The following is a 10,689-nucleotide window of genomic DNA, read 5'->3' as shown; positions in this document are numbered from 1 at the left end:
AAATATAAAAGTATTTCAGTTCGTTTGGTAAATTATATTTTCCAAGAAATGCCGTGAACAAAGTAACATGTCACAACTATAGACCATTAATTTTTAAGCTATATAGAGATCAAAGTTATTGTCAGCATTTTTTAATCAGGCAACAATGGGACACAGCAAAGAAAATGACGTTTGACAACATTAGGACCCCTAGCGCGCTCTCGTGTACACAGAAGCACGTTCTGGACTGTCACAGGTAGCGCGCGGGGAACCAGACAGACACGTGGTCGTGATGAGTGATATGACTGATATTTCTCATTTTTTGCAATATTACGGTCTTTAAATAGACAGTATGCTTATATAAATTTGTATTAGGAGCAATCAATGTGTGATTAAAAAAACCCCATCTCCGCTGATTAAAACAGCTCAAAAGCTCAGTTATTTTTAGCAAAGGTAAGAGTTTCCTAGAAAAACTTAATAAATGAGGGTCAAAATGTTTATGTGGCTTAGCAAAGAGATTTATATGTTTGTTTAAAAAAAAAACGCCACTAACGTTTTACATTTTGGTAATGTATCTTTGTCTTCCACTGGCACTTTCCTATTGTGCCAAAAAAAAAAGAAGAAAAAAAAGGGGTTAGCCTGTGTTTGGAGAATTTCCAGGTCATGTTGTCCTTAACATACTTCTGAAAATATTAGATTAGAAGACGTTCTTGCTGTTAGCTTTTTTCAGAATATATTTTCACACAAATGGTCAGTTTTGCGTCTGTATGATTTTCTAACTACTGTCCACGACATAATTTCCACACACACACACACATATATATATATATATATATATATAATTTTCAATCATTTTTTCAATAATCTTTCATTTGCTTTTCCATTCCAGTTAAAAATAATGAATATATAGGACTGTTAAAAGTAAAAATTTCAAGCATTTGAAGTTTATCTAAAATCATCAAAGTCTTTAGATATACCAGTGGTTCTCAAACTTTTTTGGTCGCGCGCCCCTTTAAACCTATAAAAAAATCTGGCGCCTAAAATCTAATTTCACTAAATATTATGAAAAATGAATGCTTTTTTAATTAAAAAAACCTACAGGGAAAAAACACCTGCATCACTTGAAACATTGAAAAATAGCATGGAGAGAATAACTGTTATTGTTATTATTATTCTCTCTGTTATTTATTTATTTTTTGTGGGTTTCTTGCTGTCCGCTAAGGCATAGGATGACGTAATTGTCGCGTGCACCGCATTTTATACTGCTCGAGCTCGTCAGTATTTGCATGCGATTTGCATACTTCGCGTCAATTGGCCAGTCATTTGGACTGGCGGGAGCCAATAGGACTTCAGGAAAGGTTGGAAGGGAAGGAGTTCCCATAACGGAGAAATATCTCCGTGATGTCTCGTGAAAGCTCGACAACATTAACGACATTAAACTGATGCCTTGTTCTATTTATGACATACTGACACAAAGTTAAAATGATTTGCTTTGTCGCGTCCAGTTCAGACTTGCGGCGCAACGCGACACCTGTAGCGTCCGGTATAGACACGGTGAGTGAAGCCGGGAGCAAGATATGCCTCGTCATATTTTCTGCATTTAGCTTTTAAATGACCAGCACCTGCCTGGGTCTGTGCGACTTCATCTATGGCTTTTCTCTTCCCTTTCACAAACCGATCCATCTCCCATTCTAAGTTACGTCCTTTGGCTGTTTACTGTTTTATTTCTTTTCTTTTTCTGCTGATGACCCGCGCCCCCCCTGCAATACTCGTGCGCCCCCACTGGCGGGCACGCCCCACACTTTGAGAACCACAAGAAGGTTCTCTCATGCTACTCCAAATAGGAGAAAATGCAATGCACTCCGGTTGCCATAGAAACAGTCAGTGTCCTGAGACAAGTGCTTAGGACTGCATATGCTGACCAGCCTATAATATAAGCTTTTATATATATATATATATATATATATTTGAGCATAAGAAACAATATAGGAGAGGTTTATGTCAAATTTTGTAGCCTGGTTTAAAATGTGTTTTAATGTTTAATGTGTTTCACCAGTTTTTGAGATTTCAGGATTCCCCCATTCAGGTAGATAGGACTTTATCTTGGATGTCCGAAATATTTGCCCAGAGGCATTGCAAATATGGCAGAGTGAACATACTTTCCTTGAAAGGGGCTTTTCTTTAATATCCCTTATATTGCATTTATATATTTTTTTAAAGTTAGTATTTACCATAAAATTAAGAAAACACAAGAGACTGTATTTTCTTGCTATCCTCACGCATCATCTTAGCCATTCTAGCTAGCTTGTCATGTGCGCCCTGACAATCTCAAATGATCAAACAATCTTATGTACACATACAGTGAGGGTGAATTTTAAGACCCTTTGCCTGAGATGACCCGCAAAGTTCTGACTTCCAAATGGCAGTGGCAGAACATTCCTTTCCCTGCCTCTGCTTGGAAGCTGAGAGAAAGACGTGCAGCTCGCTGCTCCCGTCTGGGCTTTATACAACCACCCCCTTGGTTGTCAGTCATCCACACCCAGCTATGTAAGAAATGTAACGTGTGTCTCATCCTCTCTGCGTAGCAGACAGCATTCTGGCATTTAACAAACATAAACAGACCTTATGCAGATACACTACATCAAAACACAGTTACTGGTCTGGTGTGTTCAACACCGCTTTCCAAAAGTCTTTGTCATTCAATGGTCTGCAGAACCACTGTTTGAACTCTGACTCTGTAGAAATCCTAAATTAGAGGATTAAAGACTGAAGTTTGGAAAATCTTCTAATTGATTTTGACTCTAAGTTCTGAGCATGACCAATGACCGTAACCAGTGTAAGAGATTCTCGGGGGTTATTTTTGTAATTTCATTATCACAGATATGCTCTATAGGCTTAGATGTTTTAGGGCCTAATAATGTGAAAATCACAATGGATAGGATAGTATAGGATGTTTCTTGAGCGGCAAATCAGCATATTAGAATGATTTCTGAAGGATCATGTGATCTGAAGACTGGCGTAATGGCTGCTGAAAATTCAGCATTACCATTACAGGAATAATTATATTTAAAAAATATATTAAAAATGAAAACAGTTACTTTACATTGTAATAATATTTCACAATATTATTGTTTAAAGAGGTTAACCAAACCATTTGTAACATTTTAAACTTAACTAACCAGACTTCTATTACTTAGCATCCAAACACACAAGAGACAGAAATCGTAATTTTTCTTTTTATGAAGAATATTTTCTTTGGCCCACTTTATGACTCAATGTAATCCATATACAATTATGGGTATTTACTGTCTGTCAGCAAATTATTAAATGTAAATTTAGAGTAATAAGCTTCAAACTGAGGTGTATTAACTTATTGGTTGGCATTTTTGTTTGGTCCTGATTGTAACATGATCATTTGAATCTGGCACAAGGCTGGAAAACAGTTTAATACAACCTTTCGTACAGATTTCTCCAAAGACATTCCAATGTAGAAGCTTTGGAGGTTCATCATTAACAAAGCAAGTTTTGCCAAACAGTTTGGTGGAGTTAATGGCGGGGTGTTGTTTATAAAGGAAAGGATGGGCAAATTTATTTTTCCTGATCTTACATGCATCCTTCAGCCTTGATGCCATATACAAGCTTGATGAGCTTTCCTTGGCGTATACATTGTTACTTTGAACATTCTCAGATCATGTGCTCAACAAAGGTCTAGTAATCAGCTTATGGAGTTCTTTGAATGCTTCATGTCACCTTTCCAGGAACTTTTTCCAGTATATTACCAACTGGAGCTGGAAAGGGGAACAAGCATTAGAGCCTAGAATGGCTTTTTGTTGAACACCTATCCAGACAACTTACAAAATTAGACTTCTCAGTGATGATTTTGGCTTCTGTTAGAGCTGTCTCAAAGAAATTGTCCTTCAACTTAGTAAATGACAAAGCACAAAATGTCTATCTAAAGAAATGATTTGGCTAAAGCCAAAATTCCTAGAATGCATTTATTTGGGAAAACCATAAATATTAGCCAAATTTAACAATTTCAGTATATGATGATGATTTTCACATCCCATACGGTAAAACATACATTAATATGTTTTTGATATTTGGCCATTAATAATAACTATTAATATTTAACAATTTTTTACATATTTATATATATATATATATATATATATATATATATGTTTGTAATATGGAATGGGTTGCATGATGAATCTGTTAGATGGATGCTCAAACAGAATTTTAGACTGATTATATCAAGAATTTTAAAAATAAAGCTTGATTATAAAGCAAATACATGTTGCAGTGCTGTTGCTCTGTTGCTCGTGTCACAATCGTTGCATGCGGTTAAGGCTGACGTGGAGGTATGAGTCACCAGATTTTGAACGGTTCATTTATAATCATCAGGTCAGATTTGGCCAGTTTTGTTCCTGATCTTTGGTTTTAAATCACTGCTATCTGCCCATCCGTGTCACTTTACATTGCCACCAGTGGCTATGTAACACCGTATGACTATGACAAAAACCAAATACGTATAACCAGTGTGCATTTAATTTCCTGCATTATTAAGTTACAGATATTCCAAAGTCTTTGTATGCTTCTCTTGATGGTCAGTTTCAGTCATAATGGTAAATGTAGCATTTGTTGCTTTGTACTCTTACTCTTACTTGGCTGCTGCCCAAAATTATAGTCAGACCAGCTAAACCACAGTGTTGACTTCAGGTAACTAGTGGGAGTTCCTAAGCAAGAAAGAAAGAGATGCACAGGCATTACCTCAGCAGAGTGATATAATTGCTTGCAATATGGCTGAACGTAACAAGAGAAAGTTTATGCAGTGAACTTGGATGCTAGATGGTTACATGATTACTCATGTTTTCAGCAAAACAAGAATTCTCTTCTTCTACTGAACTTGAGTGATTCTGCCTTTATTTTATGGGATGTTTGAACTATAATGTAGAGCATTTAGCAAAGGTATAGAGCATTTAGTTTTACTCACTGTTTTGTGAGTTAAAGATGGCTAGCTGATCTTTGTTTCCATGCGCCAATTAAACACATCATCTGCTTGTATGGTTATCTCTGCAAATTAATCTTTGTATTTCCTTTAATTTTGTCATTCATTAATTTAATAGTTCTTAAGCTTGAGCACAAGTGTCACTAGCATGACTGGACAAATTAAGTAGGAGAACTCTGGAATAGTAAACCAGAGATAATAGAGAGTTTTTACCATGATTCACTAACAGACAGCATACTTATGACCTACGTTAACTTATAAGTCAGGTTGATGCGCTGCTGCTTAATACCAAAATGTAGATATCCCCAAAGACTGGATTGGAATCTAAATAGCTATAATGATGAAATTTCCTCTGCTTAATGGACACTAATCAAATTTGCTGATAAACAAACCAAAAAAAAGTCACCAATTTTTTCCTTAAGAATTTGAAATGTTTTCTTTCGCTTTTTTTCTTGAGTAGAATGCCAATGCAAATATTATTTCAGAAGACTGTCACTTAAATGTGCTGTTATTACTTAGCTAAGAGCAGAGTACTACTTTCCCACACCCTTAAATGGGTCTCATACCTCTCAAAGATGAGTTTACAGCCAAAATGGAGTGGGAAACTATGAAAAGCAGCAACAGAATAGCATTTATTAGAAATAAATAACTTAAAATTCATACGTCAACACCCTTTAAACATTATATAACAAACATGTTTATTTAAAGATCGACAATAGCAATATTTAATAGCTTGAATGTATAAATACATAATATATAAGACATTCAATATTAGCAAAATGCAATTAATTTCTTTCACAGAATAAACTGCAACCAGTAGCGTTCATCAATGCCAAGACATGTCTTGTAAAGACAAAAAAGGCAAGAAAGTATCATGCAATTCATAATTCAATCAAAGGATTTAGCTCTGGCTTTGAGGAATGTGACTTTGAGGTTGTCAGGAATATTGGACCAAAGGCTGCGTTCAGCCAGTAAACACCTTTGAACATCTGCAAAACAACATCTAAATTATTCTTCAACCAAAAACTACTGGACACGCAACCTGTGAAGGCAAATTCAACTTAGAATATATATGCAGTTGAATGTGACACCCAGAGTTTATCGTTTGGCAGCAGGACTTTTTTTGTGTTCGTTTTTCCCATAAAACGTCTTCTTCATTTTCACCATGACCATTGCCAGTAAACTTGGTTCTAACATCAGTTTTGTCAACTCACAAGACTGACAAGCTGTATGTGAGAAGAAAAGGTCAAAAGAGGAGTTCTATTTCAGTATAAAAATAGCTATGTTCACGTGTTCAATATGATTGTTCAGAATTCATTTCATTTCCCTGTTTTTCTCCAAGGCACTTTTCTTGGTTCTCTTTATTTCTTCAGGTCTGTTGAAATCTGTAAAAGGAAACAATGATTGACATGAGCAAAAAATTACTTCAACACAATAAGCCTTAATGAAACACTGTGGGATGCTGGTAAAATGTCTGAAATACATACTAGAAATACATGCTGGAGGACTGATGTATGCAAAAATAAAAGGGGGCATTAGAAAGTGCTGATGTTATTTATTTATTTATTTATTTGTTTGTTTAATAATAATATGTTTTATTATCCACCTAGATATCTCATGTTTTATGACTGCACATCTTTTTTTTTTTTTTTACATTTAAATGTCTATTTAAAAATACTGGCACCTGTTATTATTTTAGTATGCAAAGCAATTATAAATGCAAGTTATAGCTAGAATTAGTTTTTACAAGACAGAGGATAAAAAGATCTAAAATAAACCTCGTGATTATATAGTTTATGCTCCTCAAAGGCACAATAGTGTGGGTGCAAATCAACACAGAAGAGCAAATTGTGCAAGACAGATGGGGAAAGGACTGAAGGTTTAATGTTACACTGAGAACTAAAGCAGTGTCGTTAAGAAAAGGGCCATTGTCCATAAGTGTGGCTCATAAACTTCAAATCGTTAACATGCCTTTTACAGTCAATTGAGAATGTAATACCCGATTATATTCATGTACTTTCTTTGACAGATGGTACTGGTGCCACAGTTTGACCTGTTTGTGATTTTCTCATGTGTTTTTGTTCAATTAGAGGAACATTGCAGCATTTAACTAACTTAAATATTTTAGATAATTCTACAATCTATTTGTATTTATGTCTATTTCTATCAGCCAGTCAACTCACAGACCACCTGGAATCTTTCACAGACCACATTCTGAGAACCTCTGCACTAGAAACTCCACCAGAACAGCCTTTTAGCTAAAACGTGAAAACCCTTTCATTCCAGTCAGGTGAAGTAAAAGCTAATCTGTGTACTCCGTAATATTAGAAAGGTCATAAAACAGGTGTAATATTTCTCATGTAGAGTTACGTTTAATACTTCTGTACGTAGATTTCACTCTGTGTGTGTAACCAGAAACTGTCTATCATGTTCTTTTTTTAGAATGTAGTGGCAAGAACGGTGGGATTGATTGTCTCCTTGAAAATAAAAACCAGACATTCGATCACTTAGTGTGTGTTCTAGGCAAATATTTCCATAACAAACATTTTAGCAGTAATATATCACACAGCGGACACAAGTTTTCTATTAAATCTGTGTATACATTAACTATTCACCTGCAGCATCTATCCCTCTGAGCACCGCTGGCTCCCTGCTAGTCTTGTAAGAAGCCTGGCACATCTTTTATAATCTAGAAAAAGACAAAAGAGGGTTAGACAGATTTAAGACATGTACCATAGAAAATCATAGTCAAAATAGAGTAAAAACATCATCATCATCAAAAAAAAAAAAATGTGCATGCAAAATCATTCACCTGAATACATGGCAAAAGAGTTCAGATCAATCATTAAAATTAGGCTAAATATTTCTCACACTCCCATAGTTTCTGTAGTCATGCTAATGGTATTCAATGAGGTGGCACTCACAGGCTGGTATTGTGCAGTCCCTGGTATTATGATACAGTTTGTAAAAGTGTTTGCTGCATTTGGGACTAAAATAAAGTGGCCCTGCAAATATACAAAAGACAGATTTTAAATTGCTGTCAGTTCACAAACATAATGAAGAAAGTGCACAGAGATACTGACACTTGCTCACCTGTTAAATGTTTTAAAAACGTCTCCTTCTGTCGAAGATCTCTCGGAAAGACCTCTGTTAAAATGGTTGTAAATTATTGTACAAAAATGTGATTATTATTTATATTTGTTGGTCACAAGACCCAACAGATCAAATAACCACTACTGTATTCCTACAAGTATGGAGCAGTTCTCATTAGTGAGTGAATGTGGTGATGCTTACCAAGAATGCGTTCGTGCTGATATGACTTTGTAACTTTATTAACGTCTTTTGTTTCCACCGAGTGCTCAACGATCTTGAGGGGATGCTGTGTGTTTCCCTCACTGTGATGCTCCTGTGCTAGTCTCACTCTGTTCCTTAGGAGGTCCAGCAGAATGCTGTCGTCCCTGTCTCTTGGTCTACAGTAGCTGGTGGTGAGGATCAGCAAAAGGAGCCCTATGAAGACAGGTGTGCGCACTGCACTCATGCTGAAAGGTGGGCAAAGAGAGCCCCTCTGCCCAGCGTCCAGTCGTATAGCCCTGCAAACACAACAAGATCATTGCAGTGCCCTGGCACTTATACTTGATTCATATAAATCTGCTTAAAGTATGCCATGAATATGTAGTTGAAACATAATTTCTAAAAACTTTGAAAGATTTTAGGTTAAAATGTATATGAATGTACACTTAAATGAATTTGTACAATTATTGTATTATATTATATTATTATATTACAATATTTTTTAACAAATATTCTGTGAGTCTTTCAGTTAATACATTGTAAAAAAAAATCTTATAAAGTCTTAAATTAAACAGATTATTGGAGTATGTTAAAAAAAAATCTTTTTTACTTTAAAAATTAAATCCAATGCGTTTAATTCAATGTGTTACTTGTTTTCAATGAATAAGGTCGTAAAAGCTGCATAAATAATAATGATAAAATAATTAGCAAAAGGCTGTTTAAATTAGTTTTAGATGACATACAGCAGGATGTCAACTTCCCACAAGTATTTTTATGTCAACTACATCCTGACAAATGCTTAAGGTTTGTTAATAATTGAATAATATCCAGCTATTATCTCTCTCCCCTTAATATTAAGTTGTAATGTGCAGTAAATTAACGTGCAAGTTTTCGATTCACTTAAAAACAAGTAAATGTAGCTTCAGGCACTGTCCGATATCTCTAAGCGATCACAGCATCACACCGATCCACGCAAGAATCCCGAGTTTTCACCACTTTTACGCACGAACGCTCTTGCGGAAAGACCCTTTGGAAACAAGTGTTTGTTTGAAAAAGTAACAAATTACCTGTTTTTCTTCAATGCAGATTTAGTTTACACTTGTTTGACAGCCTTCCCGCCTGTTTAAAGATTAATAATGTTAACGCAAAACACATCAAATAGACTCCGCTGGCGTCGCCTCTCCAAAGGTACTTCCACAGGCTCTAGCGCACCATGACACAAGGAGAGCGAGTCTCTTTTATATGTTTAAAGACAGCCGTGGTCATCTGTTGATCGTGTTGACTCGAAGTGGGTGGAAATTCCGCCGCTTTTTATTTATTTATTTCCCCCCTCCGGTGCGTAAAGTTGCTTCAGATCATCCGGCATGGGTTCCTCACTTTTTATTGTCAGTTGCAGACGTAAGGAGCTGTCCCATGTGGATTAACCCGGCATGTCTTTAATTAGAAACGCGTTAAGAGCACTCCTTAAAAAATGCATTTTAATTTTGTTGGATCACCGTCTCGGAACGCGCATCCTCCAGTGGTCCAATTTGGCACTAGTAGAAAGATTCTCACCAGAAGTGTTTTCTCTGTCCTAATGCCTCTTTGTACCTTCTTATGAAGTACGTGCGCGCGGTGCTTCTCTCCTCCTTTATTTTTAAAGTTTCCCCAAAGAGGATGCTGCAGTTTTGTATTTTTAGCCCAAAATATCAACAGAAACCATCACGGTAAGAGCTGGAGTGGGAAGGCAGAATATCATGGAGACTATCCATAGCAGCGTCTATGAGAAGACTGAGGCCTTCTCTAATATTGGTTTCGTTCTCAATCTCGACATTATACCACTCCCTTTGAGTATAGAAAAAAAAATCACTCATATTTAATTCCCCTCCTCTTTGGCTCGCAAACGGTTTAAATAAGGGTTGCACACCATTCTGCCGCGCGCTTCCATGTCCATAGCTGATGATAATCAGGATTATGTACCTTGGGAACTATTATTAAGCATGTTGCATGGATTTATCTGGGATAACGTGATGCGGTGTCGAGGCACAGCTCAACAGTGCCTCACAGTGAATACGTTAGTTTGACTGATGAGTGTTATGAAATGTTTACAAGGTACATTATTGAGATTTAAAATAAAAAAATTAAATTCTGCCATCATTTAATCACACTGTTGTTTTCACACAATATTGTTTTCTTTATATACTACTGTTTTCATATACATACTGTATTCTTTTGGATCTCATTGACAAAAACAGTTTTTTATTTCAAAAGAAAGAAAGAAAGTCCTACAAATTGGAACGAAATACACAAGTAACCCACTAAACTTGAAAACTTAACTTTAAAAACTTTATTACTTGCATCTTATGATAAATTGCTTATGATGTTCCTCATTTACAAGTCCCTTTGGATAAAAGCATCAGCTAAATTAATAA

At 35.8% G+C, this 10,689-nt stretch overlaps 1 protein-coding gene across 1 annotated transcript; it reads right to left on the bottom strand.

The window, feature by feature from the left end:
- Window positions 1-5,812: 5,812 nt before the first annotated feature.
- On the bottom strand, window positions 5,813-10,214 carry LOC107733108 (protein FAM150B-like). Its single transcript, XM_016544600.1, is given in 7 exon segments — window positions 5,813-6,372; window positions 7,603-7,676; window positions 7,912-7,992; window positions 8,081-8,134; window positions 8,282-8,577; window positions 9,346-9,364; window positions 9,367-10,214. Coding segments are annotated over 6 exon segments (582 nt in total). The 5' UTR covers window positions 9,434-10,214; the 3' UTR covers window positions 5,813-6,372; window positions 7,603-7,611.
- Window positions 10,215-10,689: the final 475 nt, after the last annotated feature.

The sequence above is a fragment of the Sinocyclocheilus rhinocerous genome, unplaced genomic scaffold (assembly GCF_001515625.1).
Source record: "Sinocyclocheilus rhinocerous isolate Xijiao unplaced genomic scaffold, SAMN03320098_v1.1 scaffold8, whole genome shotgun sequence".
NCBI lineage: Eukaryota > Metazoa > Chordata > Actinopteri > Cypriniformes > Cyprinidae > Sinocyclocheilus > Sinocyclocheilus rhinocerous.
This window is presented reverse-complemented; position numbering and strand designations above follow the sequence as displayed.